Here is a 25,796-nt window from a genome sequence, read left to right on the forward strand (position 1 = left end):
AAGTAGCCCACAATGCTGTTACAAAAACTCAACAAAAATCCTGTTTTTAGAATATTTTGTGGTAAACAATAAACCCAGAAGACACATTGAGTCATCCACGGAAGCCATGAACATACCAAGACAAGACATGAACATCTGCTGAGAAATATTTTCTTCCTTTGTCAATTGAGGTACTTCTAATCTTTTTACCAGTGTATATTTAGCTTTTTAATGATGTGAATTAACAAAAGGGATGACTTTCTTGACATATGCCGTACAGATGTTTTGCCAAGTAATAGTGTTTTGGTAGCCTTGTTTATAAAATTGCTACCTTTACAAAATTACATCTGTGGAAAACTCGTAAAATTTTGTTTTGTTCGTCTATCACACATGAGCAGTTTTCTCCTGTTTGCAACTTTGCATTTGCAAAGAAGCTTTTGGCAACAACAGTGGCGCTTTGTGGGATTAACAGACCATAAAGGTCAGTCCATTTTTTGAACGTTTAAACAGTGTATGAGTGTAACTTATTATTGGAAAATAAACTTTTTTGGCACAATTTGGAACTACTTGTTGCTACTTCATGGCAAGTAGAGTTTACACTTGAAGCTACACATAACAGATTATATAATGAGCATCCACTGCGACTACGTGAACAAAATCACGGTAAAAACAGCTGGTTTCGCGTTTGAAAATGAAGCGACGTGCCAATTAACTGAAATCACAACAAAATCATGGCGTGGTTTTGTGATGCTTTCTTCTTCAAGTGCGTGCTTTCATACACGAAACAAATCGTCTAGTTGCAGTGTGGTGAGTGTACAAGTAATCTAACAGGTTAACATCTTTCTTGTTATCATCTTTTCACCGGTGCTAGTATACTTAGGTTCATGTCTTACAGCCAGCAAGCACAACGTGGACAGAGCATTTAAAGCATGGTGACCTCTACCATGATTTAAAGGTACTTTTAAATCCCAGCCTGGATGATTGTAACAGCCTGATTCCTTTCCTGATTTTCCTGGATGGAAACCACTGCGTACTCTTGTGGAGTCCTCTTGATCCAGTAGCGGATCCAGAGAAGGAAGGAAAGATCGTCACAGAAAAAACATATAATTTTTCTTCATTATTGCAAAATTTTCTCGCTTTGCTTGCTCAATTCCAATTCGTTATGTAAGCGGCGTTGAGCACGCAGGGTTTTAGCAGTGGTTTAAAGAGAAAGAAGCGCTTTTCATGCCTCTCAAATACTAAGAAAACAATGCAATATTGCGAAGTTAACATATTGCTCACTCAATTAGTTAACAATTAAATTGACCTACTGTCGTGCGTGAGTTATGAGGTACAATATGCCTTATACATTATGGGCTAAGCAAGGGGAGCCACTTCTGCAAAGTTTAGCATTTTTACTGAAAGAATACAAAACACTGGCCCATGCAAGGCTTCGACATAAAAATTGCGGCATTGAAATTTTTCTGTGGTCTTGAAAGAAAAATTACCTAATTTTTTTGTAGATTCACCACTGTATTTGATCAACCGTTTGCATCGATTTTTTTCACTCAAGATCCTTTGTCTTATTAGAAATAACTTTGTTTTGATTGAAAACTACGTGTTTTCATGACAAACTTACTAGTGCAGCAATGTGACCTTTCTCGAGTAAGTGTAGTTTGCTTGGTTATTTCAAGCTATTTTTAGTAGTATAAGCGAGGAAGACAGCATTTATTAGTTATCAATTGCTTTTAAGCGAAAAAGTGGCAATGTAGTGTCTTTGCACAGGACCAGACACATTAAAAGTCAATTTATTTTAACGAGTGCATTATGACGTGTACATAGAAAATATCGTGGAATTTTAAACGATTCGTTTTGCCACTTTACAAAATAATAACAGCATATTCCACGTCATATTAAAAAAAAACTCCAACATATTCCTGTTCCAGCGTTGGAACTCAAAGTATTTTTGTCTAATAACTTTCATTTTGTCATTGCAACATTACAGTATGATGTAACGATGATAGAATGATTTACGTTTTTAGCTAGTCGTCTAAATGCCATCATAATATTGTTTGTTGAAAATAAAGAAAAAAGGGGCGATAAGCAGGTGACGTCAGTATGTGAACAGGCTATTTAAATCACGGATGGCAGCATTGTTCATTCAAAGTGAAAACCAACCAACAAAGCAAGTAAACCGAATTGAAAATTGTGACATCAAAAACTCAGCAAGCAAACATGGCTTCAACAAGAACGAAACGACCATGTGAGTATTGCTCTGCTTCATATCATAAAACAGATTTGAAACTTTTTATGTACAGTATGCTGCTTTGTTTGGAGATTGTAAGCACAATAATGCAATTTCTTGCGCTAGTTGAATTGGCAAAATGTATATGTGATTCAGCAGAACTGTAATATTGCTAAAACTAATTTCTGGCTCAATCGTTCAAGTAGCCTACAAGTTGCAAGCTTGTCTAAGTTACATCTCTATTGAAAACGTGTCTAACTTTGCTTTGTATGTTTGATTAAGTTGCCCACAACTTTTTGACAAAATATTGATACAATATTTCGTGACTTATACCCCATTAAGACGGTAAACATCAATTTAATATTTCGTTTTTAAATCAAACTGTTGATTTTTTTACAGCTCAATCAGCCGTTGTAGAAACCGATGGGCTCTGTGCAAATTCAGTAGATGACCATGGTCTTAAAACAAGAAAAGCACCAAGATTGTCTCAAAATAACAAAAAAACATCAATTTCTACTTCGATCCAAGATCTTTTTCTCGAAGCAGAAGATGTGGCAAATGGCTCAAACCCAGACCTCGTCTTTGAAGAAGAAACGAAGGAAAACAAATCGAAACCATACAATGACTTGCTCAATACAAAAGAAGCAAAGCGAAAAATTTCTCAATATTTGCAAGAGGAATTCATTGACAACATCAACGAAGAACCAGAAAAAGAACAAATAGTTGAAGATACCATTAAGCCTTCGACAGCTGAACAAGTAAAAGCAACTGCCTTCGAATATGGTACTTGCAATGTTACAAACACTACAACCAATCAGCAATGGACGAGTAGCATAACCCTGAAAGCTAACAGCGGAACAACGGATCTTTTTTATTGGAAACTTTATTCAACCATTGTCGGTATGGATTTCTACATTTTTGGTGCTACAACCAGGGGTTCCACAAGATATGTCACTCATCAAGCTGAAGGAGCGGCATTTCAATTTGAGACATCTACAGTTCTGCCACAGGATATAGATGCGGACAATGGGGGTGAAGCTGACGACCTAAGGGCGTTTTATTGGGTAGCTGCTGAAGATGGTGATGGTGGTCATTTGCTATTGGCCTCTGACCAAACTCTTGCAGCACACCTTGATGCATCAACACCACCTGAAAATCCTGAGATCTTTGCTGACACACTCGACGGAGTTTCAGATCAGTGGAAATTGACTTTAAATAGACTAAATTAAAACTATGTTCTTACTGTTCTTTTGAGAAACGTTTATTGACACAAGTGTTTTAGTGTGTATTTTATAGTCTATTTAAGTTTACAACTGCTTCAATGTAACCTCCTCACTAGTGTGTTTCTTAACGCTCTTCACTCAGTCTTCAGCTCAAAGCAACTCTAGTATGAAAAGTGTTTAAGCATTTCTTAAGCATGATTTCAAAATATTGATCAGCATCAAAAAAGTGTAAAATTTGCTTGCTATTTTGAATCTTATGATGCAGTGAAATACTGAAGTAACGAAACCAAGTACAAGTTTAAAGTTTACTTGTTTGGTTTGCAAAAAAAATATTTAGTAGGCTATGTTTAACTGATCAACTACTTCTAATAATTTGCAAAAAAGGTTTAAGTCGTAAACATAATTACACTTTAAGCATTGCCTAAAAACGCTTTTTATTTATGCATCGTTGTTGTAAAACAAGTAATTTTAATTTTTTTAACTTTGTAGGAATTTTTGTTTGTAAAAAAAAAAATAAAAAAGCATCAAATTTTTGTAATTTTAACTAATTGTAAGTATTTTAAAAGTTTTGTGCGTTGTTTCATGTTTATTTTAGTATGATTGGATGTTGTTGATTTGGTCTGCACAATTCGGAATAAAGTAAAACAAAAACTGGACAACTTATGTTTACTCGTACATTCGACTACTTGGCCACGGGCTAGGCCTACATTTAATGTTGAGATAAACCCGATCAGCTGATAACGTGGCGGAAGAATATGTGCTTTAGCCATCAGAAAATATCTTTTATAGGAAGCCCAGTTGTTAGTGTTTTGGATAAGCGACCACCTAAAGTCAACGAAGACTAGTTACAATGCTCAATTGAGCATTGGATTAGCCATTCACCACCTAGTTTATTTAGCAAACAGTGACTTACATTTAATTGTTTTAAACAGCATTAGACACTTGATATTGTCAAAATGCTATTTGAATGTTGAAGACAAAACCTTGTGTACAAAAAGTAGTTTCTTAAAATAAAGAACATGTTTGTTTCATAAGGCTTTGAATGCGCCATAGAAAAAATATTCAAAAAACACATGTAGGCTTACACTTACAGTATTGTAGTTTTAAATCCTTAAGGAACCACAAGATAGCACTGGCCCACTGGCCGAATTTCTAGCAAAAACTTTTACTTGAAGAAACAACTCAAAACCTAAAATTGCCGTTTCTGCATTGTTGGCAAATTTACACTTTAGTTATCAACAATTGAGTTTGAAAATCCGCAAAGAACGTTTCATTTTTGTTTAATGACATACAGTTAAAACAAAGTACAAAGTAGCCTACGCTAATGGATGAATAAATTTGTTCCAACATTTATGAGAAATGTTCCGTAATTTTAGGCATGCTTACATTGCTTAGAATGCATCTAAAAAAAACGTTTTAAAGCGTGAAACTTATAGTAAATAATTAATCGTCATTTGTCAACGCAAAATACTCTTTAAAGTTTGAACCAATGTAGCTTGGATTAAAGTGGCTAGAATAACTTCTGCATAGTGTACCTCTAATCTGGTTCTTTGAACCTTAAGGCCTTGACCAAACTTTCTATACTTGGGTTGCAATTACCCAAACGGATAAGCAAAGCTTCAGACGTAGTGAATCTCAAGCCCAACAAGATGTGTTTTACGAATGACCGCGGTGATACTGATAGGGTCTAGCTCTAGTCTAGACTCTAGTCTAGATGATATTTTTCGACCCAGGCAGGAAGTAATTTTTCCGAACCGATACGTTTTTGAAGGACACCGGGTAAACAAAATACCGCGTATTTTTTACTGTGGAGCATCCAATTCATTATTTCGAGACAACTTATGCTTTTTGTAAGAGATTACCTTGTGCGCAATTGCCTGTGCCAGCATTTTTTGAATATTTCTTTTCTGAGAAGGTGTCTTGTGGAGATGTTTTGGTTTCAAGGACATGGAGTTCATTGGTTGGCCACTAGGTCTAAGTTGTTCTCCAGACGGTCCCTCAGCAACCATCGAAACGCTAAGTGTCTCTGCGATAAGTCAGTTGGAATTTGTCGGTCAAGAATTTCAAACAAAGCGTTAGCATATTATCCTAAGTTTTAAAATTAAGGTAAAGTTAAGTGGTCAGCAAAACAGATGTTTATTCTTTGCTTTTCGAACGCAAAAAGTTGATTCGAACCAGAAGATAGCTTACCCTAGTACAAACATTTACAGTACATGCCCGGTTAAAATGTAGCCTGTCACAAAGTAATTTGGAAAAGTTACCAAAGCGATTGCATCACATCATTACAGCTTTAAAAAACCTGACAAATACCAAACGGACGGCTTATGGCTTTAACCGAACGGGGAATACCCATTGCAATCGCTTTCAATTGATAAATGATAACTGTTTGCATATTGACTCAGAAACATATTAAAGGTTTTGACGTGGCAAATTCTTTTCGTTAAAATTTCAGTTCCAGTATGGTCGACATTACTCTAATTGCATTATTGATGTAATCGTGTTAATTTGTATTGGAGTTTCCATCCGGCGATGTGGAGACCAAATGTAGTCCCTTTGAAATTTATTTTTTGTTTTGGTTTTCTTAAAATTATGTTGAAAAACTCACTTTATGTTTTATGCTTTATGTTAAAAAATTCACTTTTGATTTCTTTAGAAATAAATCCGTTCCTTTGCAATTTTGAAAACTCGCAATAAAAAGCATAAGGATCTCGGGAGCACAAAATCGTCGTAAAATTAAAAAGGAGATGGAGGTAAACAGGTTGTGTAAAAGGTTCTTGAGCCTTAATCATCTTTAGGTTAAAGAAAACTTTATTTTCCTTTAGTTGTTTACAGCCTATCTTCAATGAAGAAACAAAGTTGTGCGTTTTTGTCTTCCAAATGAACTGTCAGTTTTGAATTCTCGGCTGCGTTGCGGTAAGGTCTGCGCTACATTCGAAGCAACGTAGGTTTTAGATCGCTCAAGAGCACGTGGATGTGTCTTGGCAAAAACGCTTAATGGTGTGCCAAAATAAGGAGAGGAGCTGGCTTGAAAACTAAAATGTAACTTCGCTGCTTCTTGTCGTGTGTTGTCGCAATAGGAGCAGAATAAAACATTCCGATTATCATTTTTTCAAGTGAGTTTTTGCTTCAAATTTGGCCGATGGGCTAGTGCTACCTTATTGTTTCAGGATTTAAAACTACGATTTGTGTGTCTCTTTGCTTATTATTTCTACGGCACATTCAAGGCCTTAGGAAGCAAACATTTTTCTTGTTTAAGCTGCCCTTATAAATTCGTAAATCCATTATTTGTAGCCTACACATTACACAAGGCTTGGTCTTCAACCATCAAATTGCATTTTTACAACATCAAGTGTTTAATGTTTCATAAAAATAATTGAATGAGCGTTACTGTTTGTCAAATAGAATAGGCTAGGTAGTTAATGGCTAATCCAATGTTTAGTCAGGCATTGTAAGTACACTTCGTAGAGTGTGGGTGGCTGCTTATTTCAAACAGAAAGAATGCGGCTTCTTATGAGGTATTTTCTGATGGCTGAAACACATATACCTACGCCAAAATGTCTTTGTTTTGATGTGTTCAGTTGTATCGATGGAGGCAAAGATTTAAACTAATTCCAACCATCAGGTGATCCACAGTAGATTGGTCTCAAATTTAAATGTGGGCTGAACCAAAGCAAGAAAAGGAATAATAAGCACGAAGAAGACTGTGAAGAAAAGTTGGAAAGTAAATAACTGCAAGTGATGTTTGCCTATTCGCATGACTGCTTCTGTGTCAGACATGACCCTTGTTTATACTTAGTAATCTGCACCGCAAGAAAACAATAGTGACGCTTTATCCAATGCGGTTTTTGTTTTCTTTTAATTGGAAATCCACAAAATCTACAAAAACTGATCAGAACAAAATATTACTTGAAAAAACGCATATATGATAAACTTGCTAAATATCACATAAGAATGTCATGACAGTTTACAAAAAGTTTTTTTTATAAACAAACAAAACTTTCGCAGCGTTAAATAAGATAAAACTACTTGTTTATACTGCAGAAACAATACAAAAATAGAAAAACGTTTTTAGGCAACGCTTATAGTGTGATAATGTTTACGACTTTAACCTTTTTTGCAAGATTATTAACGTTTTATAATCAATTAAATACAGCCTATTAAATAAACATTACATAAAGTAAAGAAGACTTTAAACTTGTACTTGACCTAGTTGTTTTGGTGATTCAAATTAAAAATTAAATTTTACACTCATTTGATGCTGATCAATATTTTGAAATCATGTTTAAGAAAATGCTTAAACACTTTTCATACTAGAGTTGCTTTGAGCTGAAGAGCGATAAAAGCACAGTAGTGAGGAGGTTACATTGAAGCAGTGGCAAATTTAAATAAACAATAAAATATACACTAAAACACTTGTGCCAATAAAATGTTCTCGAAAAAATAATAATGACATGGTTTTTATCCTTTCAATCACGCTTACTTTTAAGAATAAATTACAAAAGGGTCAAAAGAGTCAATGTCCATTGATCTGGAACTCCGTCGAGTGTGTCGGCAATGACCAAAGGTGGTTTCTTTGACGCATCAAGACGTGCTGCAAGATTTCGGTCAGAGGCCAATTGCAAATAACCACCATCACCATTTTTACCAGCTACCCAAAAAAACGCCCTTAGGTCGTTAGCTTCACCCCCATTGTCCACATCTATATCCTGTGGCGGAACTGCAGAGGCCTCAAATTGAAATGCCGCTCCTTCAGCTTGATGGGTGACATATTTTGTGGAACCCCTGATTGTAGCCCCGAAAATGTAGCAGTCCATACCGACAATAGTTGAATAAAGTTTCCAATAAAAAAGATCCGTTGCTCCGATGTCAGCTTTTAAAATTCTGCTTTTCGTCCATTGCTGATTGGTTGTAGAATTTGTGACGTTGCACGTGCCATGTTCGACGACAGTTGCTTTTACTTCTTCAGCTGTCGAAGGTTTAATGGTATCTTCAACTATCTGTTCTTTTTCTGGTTCTTCGTTGATGTTGTCAATGAATTCCTCTTGCAAATATTGAGACATTTTTCGCTTTGCTTCCTTTGTATTGAGCAAGTCATTGTATGGTTTCGATTTGTTTTCCTTCGTTTCTTCTTCAAAGACGAGGTCTGGGTTTGAGCCATTTGCCACATCTTCTGCTTCGAGAAAAAGATCTTGGATCGAAGTAGAAATTGATGTTTTTTTGTTATCTTGAGACAATCTTGGTGCTTTTCTTGTTTTAAGACCATGGTCATCTACTGAATTTGCACAGAGCCCATCGGTTTCTACAACGGCTGATTGAGCTGTAAAAAAATCAACAGTTTAATTTAAAAACGAAATATTAAATTGATGTTTACCGTCTTAAATGGGCTATAAGTCACGACATTTTGTATCAATATGTTGTCAAAACGTTGTGGGAAACTTATCTAAACGTACAAGACAAAGTTAGACACGTTTTCGATAGAGATGTAACTTAGGCAAGCTTGCAACTTGTAGGCTACTTGAACGATTAAGTTAAAAAGTAGGTTTAGCAATATTACAGTTCTGCTGAAATACATCTACATTTTGCCATTTCAACTAGCACAAAACATTGCATTATTGTGTTTACATTCTCCAAACAAAGCATAAATAAAAAGTTTCAAATCGTTTTTGTGAAGTTTAAACATGAAGCAGAGCAGAGCACTACTCACATGGTCGTTTGTTTCTTGTTGAAGCCATGTTTGCTTGCTGAGTATTCGATTTCACAATTTGCTGTTCGGTTTCTGGCTTAGTTCTGGCTTAGTTTTCGCTTTGAATGAACAATGCTGCTGCCATCCGCGACTTAAATAACTTGTTCACATACTGACGTCACCGGTTGATCGAGCCTTTTTCTTCATTTAGAACAAACAATGGTGAGATTTACACGCCCAGGTAAAAATGTGTACCATTACTACCATTCTATCATAGTTACAGTACATTGGTCTAGAAATGTTGCAATGATAAAAGTTATTAGACAAAAATAATATTTTGTAAACTTGCAAATTGAATCGTTTAAAATACCAGGATTATCTTAATGCCACCATTAAAATGAATTGACTTTTAATGTGTGGTCCTTTGCAAAGACAATATATTGCTCTTTCCTTTGCTTGAAAATAAATGATAATAAATGCTGTTTTCCTCGCTTTTACCGCTAAAAAACGCTTGAAAAAACCAAATAAACTACATTGCTTTAGCTACTTGTCGTGCAACCACAATCAGTTCTCTGTAAGACAGTAAAGTGGTTAGTCTGAGCCTGGTTCAAATCATAACCGATCAATTTATTTGTTAACCAATTGCGTGAGCAATGTTTTTATCTCGGAATACTTTCATTTTTCCTTCGAGTTTGAGGGGCACGTGAAATATTTCAACCTCAGTAGCTGATCCAGGTAGCACAAACCCACATCTCTTGTCTGAGACGACCATTTATTAGGGTTTAATAAACTAAAAAAACGAAGTACATCTGCAATATGTCTCTCCTTTTTCAGGATCTAAAGATTTATGTTATTTACTTCCCTAAGAATTTTCGCATCGTTAAAATTCTGGTGCTTTCCATTCAATTTTTGTTTTCTAAATCCGCTGCTGCGTCGTGAATCCACAGCTGAAACTATGCGTGCCCAATGTCGCGGACTTGATTGAAGAATTAGAATTGAGCGAGTAAACGAGCAAGAAAATTTTGCAACAATGGAAAAATTACATGTTTGTTTAGTAATCAAGTACCCCTGGATCTGCCACTGGATCGAGAAGACTCCACAAAATACGCGATGGTTTCTTTCAGCTCTAGGGAACTAAGAAAGAATCAAAAGTACTTTTAAGTTAAATGCTCAGTCCCCGTTGTGCTGGCTGTAAAACATAAACTTAAGTATACTAGCACCGGTGAAAAGATAATAATAAGTAAGAGATTAACTTTGAGGTTTATTGTGCACTCACCACACTGCAACTAGACGATTTGTTTCGTGTGTGAAGGCACGCACTTGAACGAGAAAGCATCACAAAACCACGCCATGATTTTGTTGTGATTTTAGTTAATTGGCACGTCACTTCATTTTCAATCGCGAAACCAGCTGTTTTTACCGTGATTTTCTTCATGTAGTCGTAAACATTATTTCTTCAATAAGTTACATTGTTTAAAAAACGGACTGACCTTTAGAGGCTTTTGATCCTACAAAGCGCCACTGTCGTTGCTCCAAGCTTTTTATTAACAGGAGAAAACTGCTCATGTGTGACAGACGAAAAATACATTTACGAATTTCGGAAGCGCAAAATTGTCTTAAAATTAAAAAGGGGTGGGGCACGGCCTACTAGAACACGGCCAAATATGTTGCTATTTGAGGAAATTTATAAGAGTCTGAATTGTTACAATCATAGCTATCACAAACCTGGCATCTTCCCATTTCCAAAAGTAAGTAAAATGAGCAATATTTGCATCTAGACATATGTTTGGCTTGTTTTTCCAGAGATTAGATATGTATGTTAAGCACAACTTATGGGATAATGATGTAAAATATGTAAAATTTTCCAACTACATCCTGGAGGTAGTCTCATCATACAGTCGTTAGGTTTTTTGTATAGCAGGATTTTTTGCCAATAGCCACATTTTACTTGCAAAATTAAACTTGGTGGAAAACAAAACGAACTAAAATTTAAATTAGCACATCAAATAAACAGCTTACAACATAGAATCCACACAAAATCCTTGATATTTTAAATGGAACATGCAATTTCACCACAAGCGACACACCAAACGATACTACCTCCAGGTTGCAGTTGGAAAATCTTACATCTTTTACATTGTTATTGCATAAGTTGTGCTTAACATACATACCTAATCTCCGGTTAAACAAGCCAAACATATGTCTAGGTGCAAATATTGCTCATTTTACTTACTTCTGGAAATGGGAAGATGACAGGTTTGTCATAGCTATAATTGTAACAATTCAGACTCTTAGAAATTTTCTCAAATAGCAACATACTTGGCCGTGTTCTAGTAGGCCGTGGGTGGGGTAAAGTTGTGTACAGTCTACCTTAATTGAAAAAATGCTGTTTTGTGCTGTATTCAAATGATGTCAAATGAGTTTGATTGGCAAAGCACATGAACGCGTACAGGCTGTAACATCGACCCTTATTTGTGACACAATGTACTGCACAGTGTTCGGACTCGCAAGAATTTTTTTTTTAATTAGCCTACAAACCAAAAAAATGTTAATCGTTGCAGTTATTCTAATTACTCATACCTGTCATGTTACGTCACACCGTATGAATATGAGCTAACGCTCTTTGACACAATTAGTCTTTGGAAGGCTAATCACAAAACAACTTCCTTAGAAGGAAGGATGCTGTTGTCTTTTCTCACGTAGATCAGTTTGTGACATAATTTTAGACAAGCACACCAGTGAGTTGCAAACAGCCGCTAGATTGCGGCCTGGCTTACAAAAACTCAGTGTAGGTGTTTAGTGTTTTATAACTTAGTTTGGGTTTTGGGTATACCCAACCCAATTACATTCAACATGATAGTTCATTATTATCTAAAAAACTTATCTCGGATCCCGGAACTATTTCACGGACCCCTGCAAGGTTAGCTCATCCCAGTTTGAAAATCTTTGACTTAGGCTGCAATACACAACATAGCCTTTGCAAACCAGTAGGCTACAACGTATTAAGTCCAACCACAATTTGCATGTGGTCACGCTTTTAAGCTATTTTGATATATTTTTCTAATCTTCTCAGAAAACCTGACAAATATCAATCGGGTAGTTTTTAACTTCAACCAAACGGGGAATTTGCATCGCATTGGCTTAGTTAGAGGAACTTAAAGTTTTAATTCATTAACAATTTGTGTGTCTGTAATCATAAGTGACACGCAGTTCAATGTGAGTAGAAGGAAAGCGATAACAATTGCTGACGTGTTGCAGGTTCCACGTGTTCGATTTTCAATTGCAAATGATTTACGTTTTTGCGACTTTTCGAATCGTTTAGCTTGCATTGCAGAAATTAGACCTGAGCTAAATTTTTATGAAGTTGGGCCACCACTCTCCACATATTTTTTTTATTTAGTGATCTTCTAAGAAACACGTGCTAATTTACCGATGGGGCGAATCCAGTTAGCAAAAATACATTTAACTTTAGCTGGCGGGAAATCCTTTTATACCGTGGGAGCACCTTGACTTAGATAACCGCATTCGGTGGCTTCATGGTGTAGCTTCCATGCGAATATAAGTAATAAATATGTTACGTCAAATATAGTTAATGCTTTCTAAAACCTCTACCCATGTTTCACCCTAAAAGGGAGATCATCAGAAGGTCTTTATTCGAATAGAATTTGATGTAATTGATTGCTCTGCTTGGCCTTATTGCTTGGCATTGATTACTTTTTGTAGTATTAATAGTATTTATTGTTTAAGTAGAATGTTATATTTCGTGCAATTGTGCATTAAAATAAACTTGATTGATTGATGCAAGAGGGAAAACGTTTCTTAGATTTCTTTTCTTTTTGAGAATTTTCTAATTGTTTTGGAAATAGTGTTTGGTATTAATCTTCCTTGTCACTGCTTAGGGATACTTTGATTTCTCATGCAAACTCAATGGAGGTTGAAAAAATTCAACTTGGTGTAGAATAGCCCTTGGTCTCTTGTTATGCTAATAAATGAGTGTTTAGACCTATATCATCATCATCATGATGTTTCTTGTTTCCGACCATCAAAGCAAAAAAGAAACAATATTACTTGGCATGACATAGCCTAGTAGGACTCTGGAAAAAGGTAGAAGTGACAAAACGCAAACGTTAAAGCGTGCTCGAGAGAGAAATGACTTACTAAATAGGCCTACAAGGATTTTAGCACGGTTGCAACCCCTTGAAAAATTAAAAAAATTAAAGCACATGTAAAATAGAAAAAAAGTTACAAATTTGCGTCCATAGGCCTAAGAAAACAAAAAACGTGATAGACAATTGCCAATTGCTATATTGGTCTGCCGTCGTGCGTTATAATGAGTTGTAAGAGTTGTGATGTTAGCTGCCGAGCAGAAAGCACTTTGTATGTGTCTAGCGTAGCAATGCGATAATGATTACTTTCTACAAAAGCTTAACATTTTGATTGATTAACATTTTGATTCAATTTTCATTTTGAATGAGCTTTAATCAGACATAACCTAATACAAAAAATACCTCGGAAATTCACCCAAGGTTGTTTTCTGGTGACCAATTACCAATGAAATGTTATAAAAAGCATTGCCACATGTCAAAATGTAACAGATGACAATAAAATCCTAATAAAATTTTGTTGCAATGTTTATTGACTTCAGCCGCAGAATGCTAGTTCTACCATATGGTGCAAACGTAAAAAAACATGTTGAAATAACTTGACCCTTCTCGAAAACTCCGTCAACAAAGTTTACGATTGTTTCCAATCTTCTAGAATATCATATTTGTTTACGTGTTGTTTAGCTCAATTCTAATAGCTGGTAGGTAGAAAACGCCTCCAGGCAAACAGGTCACTTGTTACCAGAACCATATTAATTTGGTTTATCACGGATTGAAAGTTTCTTCTTTGCTTTATTTTTAGGCTGCTTTCAGCGCTTTGCAAAAAAGCCGACCGAGGTGGGAAATAATCGGAAAATTCTTAAAAATTTCCATGTGGGGTGTATCGTGTATGCCGGCGAGTCAATAGGCTACTAGGATGTGGGAGCTCGATTTACTGCACTACATGCAACAGATGCATTTATTTCAAGCGTTCGGAAGCTAGAGGCCCTGTCAAGGAAAATCCCAACTTCACATGCAAAACGTGCCGCGTCGAGGTTGCCATAGTTTTGGAGCCAATTTTGAGAGAAAGTTTAATTTGAAACCAAAACCCAGACGAAGAATTTGGCATCTAAAAGAAACGAAATAGTTTTTTATAACAACGTTTTTGCTTTACGAAACTAATTAAGTTAGTTTGAGTCATCACTCATCACTAATGGCTCATTCAGAAAAAGGAAGTCAAAAAATACCAATAGCCACTTACCGCCAAAGCTATGTCTTCCCGGATCCCTCATTTAAACGATTAAGAATCCGGCTTTGCAAACAAAAGTCTGTAAAATCGTATAGCGATCCTTCAACACTTGGTGTGTGTGCTTGAGCAACTAAAAGATATTTTTTTATTCAACGACTTCTAGTGTAGAAGTTAACGCGGAAAACGGCGAAAAGGAGCTCAAAGATTTACATTTCCACATAATTTTCAACGATACATCAAACAGTTTAACTTTGACAAGGCGCACGAGATCGATCCAACGAGATTCTAGATTCTAGAACATCATTGTTCATCGAGGGCTGAATCAGTTGTGATACCTCCAGAGTGGTCGCGAAGAGAAATAATCTTAAGTCAACAACGCTTCAAGTTACAATTTCCCTCTGTCAATTAGGTCTGTATTGTGGCTCCGATTTCCGGGTAGGCTATAGCCTAGATTGCGGTTTAAAGTCTGCACAAGTGTGCAAAACTGCAAGGATTATATTTCCAAAAAAACTCATTCTGAGAATAGAGAATAAAAATTTCCACTATCACATTCCATATTCAATCAATCTCCATATGCCCCTTCATGTTTTTGGGTTTTGTGGCCGTGCTAACTACTGATATATAGCCTACTGCATAATTTTTCATTCAGGCACGTTTTAAACCTTTCAAGGTTTTGCCACCTTTTCCCGTTCGTTAACGTGCTGGTAGGTTTATATCGATTTTTGTAGTTAGTATCTTTTTCGTCCCGGACGCGTTAATGACGAAAAATAAAATGATTGATGATTGATTGATATTGTTTTTATAATGTTTAATCCATGTGTTCCTATTGCTTTGACTCTGTATTGCCCTCATGTGAAAGTGAAAAAAAGTGCTGAGATTAAATAACGACAACATTGTTTTGCAAACAAGATTTATTCCCGTTTTTACTTTGTATTTGAATAGGGTTTTTCACATAACAACTCAAAATTTCGTTTGACGTATTTACATAGTATCATACAGGGATATAGAATGTAAATATCCCCGATACCATAGATAGCCTAGCCTAAACATGGCCTTGCATGATTTAATTAGCTATTTATTGAGTATATCTATTGTACTATTTATTTCTTTACTATTTTTTATTTTTTACACAGTCAAAAAACATTAGACACCAGACAGGCTAAAGCGAGTGTGCCCTGATAAGCCGACTCCTAAATCTTATTTTAAATCTTATCTTTAGGTCCACTGCAACAACATCGCTCTTTTCAGAGGCATAGAGCTCTTGAAATAAAATATCTTCAACCTCCGCGATGATATTCACTGATTTTTCGCTTTCTCTCTCTGATCCCTCGTTCTCGATACTGCTCACGATATGAGTGATCACCATTTTGCGAACTTCTTCCGCTTGTATTCCATGGAGCCATTCCAACTGACGCGAAAGCGAGTAATTCGGATGAATCGCGCTGGCCAGAATACATTGTGAAACTCTTATTGTGAAACGAGATTTTCCATGAAAACAAAAAATGACGCATAGCGCTTGACACTTAAAATCGGCAAAATAGTTGACGGCGCTATCACTTCTAGCGCTTTGTTCATATTTGAATTATTTTTTTATCCGCAATATCTTAGCTGAGTACCACTCACTTGTACTAAGTACACCTAGGCCTCACCGTTTGAATGTTTTTTATAATGCATGTTTTTAGGCTATGCACCAGTGAGCTTCAGGCACTCTAGGTTGGTAAATTATTGAAATGGATTTTGGTAGTTACCCCTTTTCATTCACTTGGAGCAATCACTGTTGTATAACCTAAAGTTTTAGTGGAAAATACCTAAATTATCATTTCACGTTCGTTATTGCTTTTAATTGCCACGAGCGGCATTATGGCATTGCTTCAACTTTACAACTGATTGTCACTTGTGGTAGGCTATTGATTTGTCATGTGGGAATGACTGGTAGCCTACCTGACTTAGATAGGCAATTTTATTGATAAAAAACGCAAAAAATTCTCACAACCCATTTGCGACGAGGTTGTTCCATACTTCTTTGGCGCCCCCTAAAATTTTGCCCTAAATCTGCCACTGACCAACGCTGAACCAAATGACGTCAGTTGAAACAATCTGAAACTTTGAATGGCTGTTTTATAGTGTTTAGTCTTTATTATAATTTCAATCAATAACTGTAGGCTATAAAATGCCTGCAAACATACAAATATCCAATTGGTCAGGGACACTGCATACATGGTTTCAAACCAGATTTCAAGTTTACTTTGCATGCATAGCATACCAATTTTTATTCAAGCTAAATTTATTTTTTAATCATTCACAATAGATGAAAATGGCTGTTTTAATGTCTATTTTGTAGCATATCGTATCAGACTTGGACAACTGGATAATTCTAGTTGCCTAATTCGATAAATTAGAGCGAAATGTCGGTAATTCTAATTCGGTAAAAACTTGTTTGCTCCAGTTGTAGTTCTTATCCAATCTCCAGTTTTTCTAAAAATTTTAGTTTGTCCAACAGTATTTTTTGGCAAAAGGAAGGATACTGCGGTCTTAGCAACGTTATTCAAAGAAAATGCAATAAAACGATCAAGATCAAAGTGTCATTCCATTCCTTGAGCTAAGCAGCTAAGCCATGAACAATTCGATCAATTCACTGACGTTACAATGTATATTATGACGTAGGCTAAGTGGTTTTGGCGCTGTGATGGTGGAATGACACTTTGATTCCAAGTTGCCACATTGGCGTTTTTATCCAACTAAAAAAAGATATGTGCCCACTAATTCTAATCTAGTTTAAATTCTACTCTAATCTGTGAAAACTTGGGTAGCTCTAACTCTAATCCTAGTCTAATTTGTAAAAGCTTAAATTACTCTAATTATAATTCTAATCTAATTTCGAAAGACTACAAAAATTCTAGTTGTCCAAGTCTATATCGTATATGTCGTAGTACCACTGTTTATATCTGTTTTACTTTTTTCTTTCTTTTTAATTGATTTTCAAATTTTCTACCCCCCTCCTCCCCCCGAAAAAAAACTCCTAGATCCGCGCCTGCATAGAGTGTTCTTTTTGCACAGATCAAAAATTCTCTGCTGACTCATTTAAAATTTTACAAAAAGGAAAATCCCAATTTGACACTAAAATTCAGGAAGCAGTGTCAAACCATGAAACGCTACAACCCAAATTTAAATAACTTAAACCAGGGTGGTCCAAACCCTGGCACGCGGGCCACATTCGGCCCGCGTGAAGCTTTTGTGCGGCCCGCGAACACTTTGTGCATGCCGCAATTATCAGTGCTAAATCCAAGGTTTAAAAATACACCTACGTTTTATAAATACATTACATTCGCCACAACCGGAAATAAGTCGCGCATAATCGGGTCAATAGTAATCATAGACATTAGTAATCACTTCAATATCCTAAACATGAAACTGCAAGGTAGGAAACAAAATATTTCTCAATTGGTTGGACACATTGAAGGTTTTCGCAAGAAACTTGTGGTATTTAAAGCTTCTTTGCAAAGGAATGAAGCAGTCAGACCCAGTAGCGTAGCCAGGAATTTTGAAAGGGGGGGGTTTTGGCCACCCAACGGCGGGGGGTCTGGGGGGCCTCCCCCAGAAAATTTTGAAAAATCACTTTGAATTTGGTGCATTCTGAGAGCATTTTCAACAAAAATGTGGGTACGAATATTCCTGTAAAATGGTGCTGTCCGGTAGCATAGCAAAAGGATAAGATCATGTTTTCTTCGGCATTTTTCGGAAAAAAAGCTAAGTCTCTGTGTTTTCTTGTTGCTAATTCCTGGCTGAGATGTTTGAATGTTTGGTATTGGCAAAACTCGCTCTTTTAATGCAATTTTGTTTAAAATTAGGCAATTTTTTTTTAGACTGAAAGCATCATTCTCAATATCGTGACGTCATACGCGTGCCAAAGGGGGGGGGGGTTGTAACCCCCAAAACCCCCCCCCTTGGCTACGCCACTGGTCAGACCTACCCATTTTCTTGCATGCAGTGAAGTATTTGGTGAAAGAAAAAGTATCGATTTTTCTGCATTTTATAACACAATTGGTGACATCATCGATGAGTTTAACGACTGATTCGCTGACTTTGATTTTCTGAAAGCACAAATGGAGCTTTTCAACAATCCAATGGAAATAGTCATAGAGTCCCAACCATCTTACGTTCAGCAAGAACTATGTGAATTGCAGTCAGACCTTTTTCTTCTTTCACGTATATGTTCCATGTTTGGTAGCACATAGGCTACATATGTGAAAGCACAGCACTTTCTCCGTTATGAAGCGATTGAAAAGCGACACACGGAACAGAATGGCTGATGAAACCCTGGATGCGTGCTTACGTCTGTCGACCACTGAATTTAAGCCAGAGATCGACACTATATGCAAAAGCAAAAAACAATAAATTGTTTTGGTTTGCTATTTTGTTGACGTGTTATGTATCCATTGTATCGTATCTTTTTTACTAGCTGAAAATCACTTTTTGAGGCGCAAGCAGAGATTAAAAAGTGAGTTAGGCGTGCAGCAAAACATTAGGTCGATCAGAACAGCAAACTCAGTCCTTTCGTTGCAACTGTATTTTGTCAGCGACAAGATTTGTTAATGTTCATAGCCTGCGAACAGTAAGAATGTAGCTAAAACAGATCGAAATCTATAGAAAAGAAGTTCAAAATCGCAACCTAGTTAAGTGTTTATTTAACAACGTTTCTACTTTCAGCAACGCGTTATCATTTCTCACTATGCGGCCCGTGAAGTTTTTCTCAGACCCTAATGTGGCCCTTCATGTTTGCAGTCTTGGACCACCCTGACTTAAACAATTATTTGCTGGAGTCGCGTCCATTCTCCTCAACATTTTCTTGATGTAGCCTATCACGTTCTCTGTGGTGCAATTTTTCTGTAGTTATTTATGATGTAGTTGCCTTTTCCTTCCTAATGTAATTTTACCTTCAAGAAGTTGAAATTTATTGCATTTTTATAACTATTTTCAGGTTCCTGATAAGGGCTCAAATTATGCCGAAAACATTCGACGATTAAAACTATTTGTAAATATTTAAAATATATTGTTATAATGCTCAGCCCTGTTGTATTGTTGTGTCTTATTCATATCTAACCTTATTCATATAAAAGGGGAATATAGAAAAACTTCATTTTTGGTGGCAGGTTTAGGGAGGGCTTGAGCCCCCTTAGCCCCATGCTGGGTTCCCTACAGCCCTACATAGGGATTTTGCGGGGGGGAGATATTACTCACACGGCTCTGTGGTTATGACTTGCTGCAATCGACGTTCTATGTCAAGATGGAGAGCAGAGATTACGAGAAATGGAGTGGAGGTTGCGTTGGCTGTCTATGTAAGCTATACAGGATTTGCCACCTTTTCCTTTTGTTGGTTTTGTTACTTTTTTTCACAATTACATGTTTCTGCATTCTGACAAAAAAAAAAGAAATTGAGTACAGCACAAACGACATTTTCAAAAAAACCGCGTCCCTGGGTGGGCTCGAACCACCAACCTTTCGGTTAACAGCCGAACGCGCTAACCGATTGCGCCACAGAGACCGCGCGTCTCAAGTGGAAATTGTTTTGATATAATCAACACAGACCGCAGTTACTTTTTTTAATTCGCGATTCAATTTAATTTTTCTTTATCGAATAGCTATAGCAATCAGGCGCGGATTTATGGGGGGGGCCCAGGGGGCCCGGGCCCCCCCGAAATTTTGTGAAAAATTGTATGTTTCCGCATCAAATGGTTTGATATGCTTCTAAACAGCTGATATTAGTCCCTCGGCATCACAATTGATGAAAATGGTTGTTTTAATGTCTATTTTCTAGCATATCGTATATGTCGTAGTATCATTGTTCATATCTGTTTAGCTTTTTCTTTCTTTTTAATTGATTTTCAAATTTTCTGGCCCCCCCCCGAAAAAAACTCTTAGTATCGCGCCTGATAGCAATGATAAAGTATTCTTCTTCGTCGTATGACTTGAGCTGTGTTCTTCCGGACTCCAGTCGACTCCGCTTAATTCGGACACCGGATAACCCAGACAACAGCTTTATTCGGCCAAATTGGTAGGGAACGGAACAAAAGTAAAAATGGCAAGTAAAAAACTCCCGTCAATTCGGACACAGGACACAGTATTTGAAGAATTACTGTAGCCTACTATTTCAACCTTATATGTGTGTGTTACACAGTGATATATTCGTTGAATCTCTTGGTATCGAAATACTGTAGGCTACAATCAAGCCCGCAACCAGGGGGGGCATGGGGGGCATTTGCCCCCCCGAAATTTTTTGAAAATTTTTTAAGCGTTTTAATGAACTGTAGGCCCTACTATACGCCGTACACGTACAGCCATACTGTAGGCCTGTAGAGTACCCGGACATTTTGTCGAAAGGACATTTTGCCGAAAGGACATTTTGGCGAAAGACATTTTGCCGAATAGACATTTTTTCGAAACTCATTTTGCCGAAAGACTAATTGCCGAAAGGACTAAATGCCGATTAGACAAATTGACGAAATTATAGAATTCGGTAATTAGTCCTGTCGGCAAAATGTCCTTTCGGCAAAATGTCTTTCGGCAAAATGTCTTTCGGCAAAATGTCCTTTCGGCAAAATGTCCGTGCACGTACTGTAGTAGTGTAGAGTGTGTAGACTATCGAAACCGAAAGTAGGCTACGCTGGTTGGAAGCTATAGGCTACTAACAATTTTGTTCGATAAATTAGGCTGGCATCCTCATTTATCATTATCTGTTTCGTTAGCGTATACATAATGTCAGCATCCATCATCACCATAAAAAGCGTTTAAAAACAACTAAATAATTCGAGATCAAAAGCAGCTGCGATAGCGTGGTGAATAAGCTACTCAGTTGGGCTTAGGCATTTGTAAATCTGATTTTAAATGAATTCTTGAAAGTGAAAGGCCAGCAAGTGCGATTGATGCGGTGTCAGCAATAGAATCCCAAAAAGAGTTTTATCCAAACATTTACAAACTCTTGATAATTTTGGCTACACTTCCAGTCACAATTACTTCTGCAGAAAGAACATTTAGCTGTCTACGACGCTTGAAAAGTTACCTTAGAAGCACTATGGGGCAGGACAGGCTTTCTGGACCAGCTCTCATGCAAATCCATCGTACTCAAATTCCAAGCGCGGAATTGGTGTTATACGAACTTGCCAAATCAAGTAGAAAGTTAGACATTATGCTCTAAATTAAAATGTCATTTTGCATTTGCAAAGTCAACTTCTTTGGGCCTACAAACATAAAAACTTGCTGAGCCAACAAAATGTTTCAGGATTGTAATTTGTAATTACCGTGTTGAGTTTATTCATATGTATCTGTTTGTTTATGTTGATGTAAATATATGTTATTGATTAATTTATGACTCCAGTCGTGCCAATGCAGTTCGTAGCCTACAGATGTTGTATTTTACTTGTAACCAACTGAACACATTACTGTGATATTGTAATTTTCTTCCTTGGGTACTGGTAGTCATAGCTAAATGAGAAAAGGTTACAAAGGCTAGTTTCCTTTAATGCTGTACTAAACAAAAACGTGATTGACATAAGTTATGACCACTGAACCGTAACATGGTAGTGCCACACACTCTATCAATGGGCGTGGACATTAACATAAAAATGTCACAATGCATCATTTTAATGTTTGTTTTTTGATAAAAATTAAATGCTCCCCCCCCCCCCGAAAATATTTGCTGGTTGCGGGCCTGGCTACAATACAACCAGTGGTGTACTCAGGATTTTCTCAAGGGGGAGGCCATTGACAGTAGCGTAGCCAGGAATTTTGAAAGGGGGAGGGAGATTGGCGACCGACGGGCGAAGCCCGACGGCGTTTTCGCCTAAAACGACACCCAGCGGCGGAGGTCTAAGCTTGAGGGGCCTCTCCCAGAAAAATGTGAAAAATTACTTTGAATTTGGTGCATTCTGAGAGCATTTTCAACAAAAATGTGGGTATGAATATTCCGGTAAAAAGGTGCTGTCAGGTGGCATAGCAAATAGATAAGTTCATGTTTTCTTCGTCATTTTTCGGAAATAAAGTTAAGTCTCTATGTTTTCTTGTTGCTAATTTCTGGCTGAGATGTTTGAATGCTTGGTATTGGCAAAACTCGCTCTTTTAATGGAGTTTTGTTTAAAATTAGGCAAGTCTTTTTAGACTGAAAGCATCATTCCCAAGCATAAATAGACTGAAAGCATCATTCTCAATATCGTGACGTCACACGCGTGCCAAAGGGGGGTTGTAACCCCCAAACCCCCTTAGCTACGCCACTGGCCATTGATATCTCAGACGTCTTCATGATATCCTAGTATGGTTTTAGTTTAGACTTTATCCTTTTCTTTCTCACTATAATAGGCTTACAGAACACTATGCTACATTGGCATACTTGGGGTGGGGTTGGTGGATTGGGCCATGTATTTCGCATTGGCTTAGTCTATACTATAGAAAAACATTGTTAATTGCTTTGAGAGTGCAATCCAAAACGTATTAAATGCCTTTATCTACGTCGTTAACTAAGTTACTAAAACATTTTTAAGGAGGGGCATGGCCCAATGGCCCACCCTGCGTACGCTAGTGAATACAACTAACCAGAAGGGATAATTCTTGTGCGTTTTATGCGATCAGTGCCAATTACTGCAGTAGGCCTATAGCGCAGCTGCAATTTATTTATTACGCAACAGCAGCACGGTATTTTTAATGCGTTGTCTGCCTTTACGCATAGCCTAACATGAAACGAACAATTGATTTTCCGCTTAATTCGGACAAAGCCGTTTCTCCGCTTAATTCGGCCAAAAGTGAGCGGAACCAAAGTGTTCGAATTAAGCGGAGTCGACTGTATATGTTTGGGCATGAGGTCATCAGCCAGTCGACAGTCTCGTCATCCAGGGCCTTCAGTCCAAGCGTTCCATGTGGTGGTTAGTGGATTGGGCAGTCATGGACGACATGGTCTACTGTCCGGTCTGTGGCACCACACTTGCATCCCGGTGAGGAAGTCAGGCCCCATCTGCACATGTCTGAGCGCAAGCGACCGACGCCGGTTCGTAGGTGGTTAATCCCAGTAGCGTAGCCAGAAATTTTGAAAGGGGGGGGGTTTGACCACCCAACGGCGGGGGGTCTGGGGGGCCTCCTCCAGAAAATTTTGAAAAATTACTTTGAATTTGGTGCATTCTGAGAGCATTTTCAACAAAAGTGTGGGTACGAATATTCCTGTAAAATGGTGTTGTCCGGTAGCATAGCAAGAGGATAAGATCATGTTTTCTTCGGCATTTTTTGGAAAAAAAGCTAAGTCACTGTGATTTTTTGTTGCTAATTCCTGGCTGAGATGTTTGAATGTTTGGTATTGGCAAAACTCGCTCTTTTAATGCAATTTTGTTTAAAATTAGGCAATTTTTTTTTAAACTGAAAGCATCATTCTCAATATCGTGACGTCACACGCGTGCCAAAGGGGGGGGTTGTAACCCCCAACCCCCCCCCCCCCCCCCCCTTGGCTACGCCACTGGTTAAGCCGGACCCACGCAAGATGGGTCTCCTGGAGTCCTGGAGGAGGATGATGAGGGCTTGATGCTTGGTGACCAGGTGCTCGATGATGCTGAGCTTGCTGGCCGTGATGTCCTCGGTGTTCAGCTGCAGTAGCCTACGGTGGGTCGCCGATACTTTTCGACAGTGCGAGCACTGCTGTGCCCTGAAAAGGGCATTCTCCTACCCACCTTGCGCTGAACAGTCTCGTTAGCTCTTGTTTGACAAGCTTCTGACAAATGATAAAGTTACAAATAGTATACATACAGCTTACAGAAACAGGGTTGCCAGATTGTCCTTTTTTAAGAGTCTGTTGGCCTTACAAATTATACATTTGGCCTTTTTTTAGATTTAGCCTTAAATTTGGCCTTTTTAAATTTGCTCTTCAAAATGCATTATAAAGCTTGGGTAGAGAGTTTGCTTTGTTGAACCATAGAGAAATAAAACATAGTTACCTGAGCGCATAGCCGTACGAGCCAGGGGGGAAGGGGGGGCAGCTGCCCCCCCCTGTTGTTTCAAAACATCGCAAATTCGGGCAAAATCTTGAAATTATTAGGGCAAAAATTGCTATATGAAAAGCTTCAAAATTGCATGAATTAAGAAAAACTACAAATTAATATCTTTTACCTATCAAACTACGTACAGCCTCTTATTTGCACAAAAAATGTGCCGCAAAATTTTCATTTGGCGCACCCGTATTGATGTATTGTATGGTGATCAAACTGTAGTAGGCTACGAAATGCATTTAACCAACTGCATCATGCCAATTTGGGCAGCCACCAAAATATGGCTCTAATACTTTTGTGAGTCTGCCCAAATCAAAACACAAAATTTGCTATATAGCTAATTTTATTAATTTTCACAAATGCATCGTGTTGATTTGGGCAGCTGAAAACATGACATTTTCTGATTAGTCTGTTTATGCAACTGCCCAAATTAGCGTGAGGCAGTTTCCCCAAAATGAACAAATTCATTATTTTTTCCCATTAACTGTATCGTTTAGATTTGGGCAACAAGAAAATATGAAGTTATCTGATCATAGTCTATTTATAATACTGCCCAAATTGGCATGATGCAGTTGCCTCGGCATCAAAATTTACATAGTCTTTAATTTTTTTCATAGGCCTAATATCCATAAATGCATCATCTTGATTTGGGCAACTACAAAATATGAATTTATATAAATCTGGTGAATACTTTTATAAAACAATTCGGGTGGAGAGGTTACAGTACTTTTTCAACCATAAACGGACATAGCTAAGCAACACCACAACATTTAACGAAAAAATGTTCTACTGTACCTGTTTAATGTAATGTAATGTTAATGTTGTGGTGTTGCTTAACTTTGTTTGGTTACTTTTATAAAACTACCCAAATTAAAATGATGCAGTTGCGCCCCAAAATAAAAAATAAATATTTAGTTTGTATATGCAACTGTGTCATGCAGGCGCGAATCTAAGAGTTTTTTTCGGGGGGGGCCAGAAAATTTGAAAATCAATTAAAAAGAAAGAAAAAGCTAAACATATATGAACAATGATACTACGACATATACGATATGCTATAAAATAGACATTAAAACAACCATTTTCATCAATTGTGATGCCGAGGGACTAATATCAGCTGTTTAGAAGCATATCAAACCATTTGATGCGGAAACATACAATTTCTATAATTTTTCACAAAATTTCGGGGGGGGCCCGAGCCCCCTGGGCCCCCCCCATAAATCCGCGCCTGGTGTCATGTTAATTTCACCAACATTTAAAATGCTACTGCTGAAGTATATGATACGTAGCCTACTACTAAATGTTACTCCTACCTACCATGCCAAAGTGCAGAAGCATCGAGC

At 37.4% G+C, this 25,796-nt stretch overlaps 2 protein-coding genes and 1 non-coding gene across 3 annotated transcripts; 1 reads left to right on the top strand and 2 right to left on the bottom strand.

Annotated features, from left to right (window-relative positions):
* The first annotated feature begins 2,081 nt into the window (after nt 1-2,081).
* Nucleotides 2,082-4,079, top strand: LOC145769311 (uncharacterized). Its single transcript, XM_082580905.1, has 2 exons — nt 2,082-2,221; nt 2,603-4,079. The coding sequence occupies exons 1-2, from the start codon at nt 2,194-2,196 to the stop codon at nt 3,430-3,432; spliced, it is 858 nt and encodes a 285-aa protein (XP_082437031.1). The 5' UTR covers nt 2,082-2,193; the 3' UTR covers nt 3,433-4,079.
* Nucleotides 4,080-7,263: 3,184 nt separating this feature from the next.
* On the bottom strand, nt 7,264-9,228 carry LOC145768723 (uncharacterized). The gene is made up of 2 exons (XM_082580302.1): nt 9,131-9,228; nt 7,264-8,743 (listed from the first exon to the last, which is right to left on the bottom strand). The coding sequence occupies exons 1-2, from the start codon at nt 9,156-9,158 to the stop codon at nt 7,920-7,922; spliced, it is 852 nt and encodes a 283-aa protein (XP_082436428.1). The 5' UTR covers nt 9,159-9,228; the 3' UTR covers nt 7,264-7,919.
* A 10,680-nt stretch (nt 9,229-19,908) lies between these two features.
* On the bottom strand, nt 19,909-19,982 carry Trnan-guu (transfer RNA asparagine (anticodon GUU)). The gene has a single exon. It is a non-coding gene; the product is annotated as a tRNA-Asn (tRNA).
* Nucleotides 19,983-25,796: the final 5,814 nt, after the last annotated feature.

The sequence above is a fragment of the Aplidium turbinatum genome, chromosome 4 (genome assembly GCF_918807975.1).
Source record: "Aplidium turbinatum chromosome 4, kaAplTurb1.1, whole genome shotgun sequence".
Lineage (NCBI taxonomy): Eukaryota > Metazoa > Chordata > Ascidiacea > Aplousobranchia > Polyclinidae > Aplidium > Aplidium turbinatum.

Excerpts from the sequence above, each read along its gene's own strand:
- LOC145769311 (XM_082580905.1), top strand. The coding sequence starts at position 2,194 with ATGGCTTCAACAAGAACGAAACGACCAT. Across the intron at positions 2,222-2,602 it reads AACAAGAACGAAACGACCAT|CTCAATCAGCCGTTGTAGAA; the intron begins GTGAGTATTGCT and ends ATTTTTTTACAG.
- LOC145768723 (XM_082580302.1), bottom strand. The coding sequence starts at position 9,158 with ATGGCTTCAACAAGAAACAAACGACCAT. Across the intron at positions 8,744-9,130 it reads AACAAGAAACAAACGACCAT|CTCAATCAGCCGTTGTAGAA; the intron begins GTGAGTAGTGCT and ends ATTTTTTTACAG.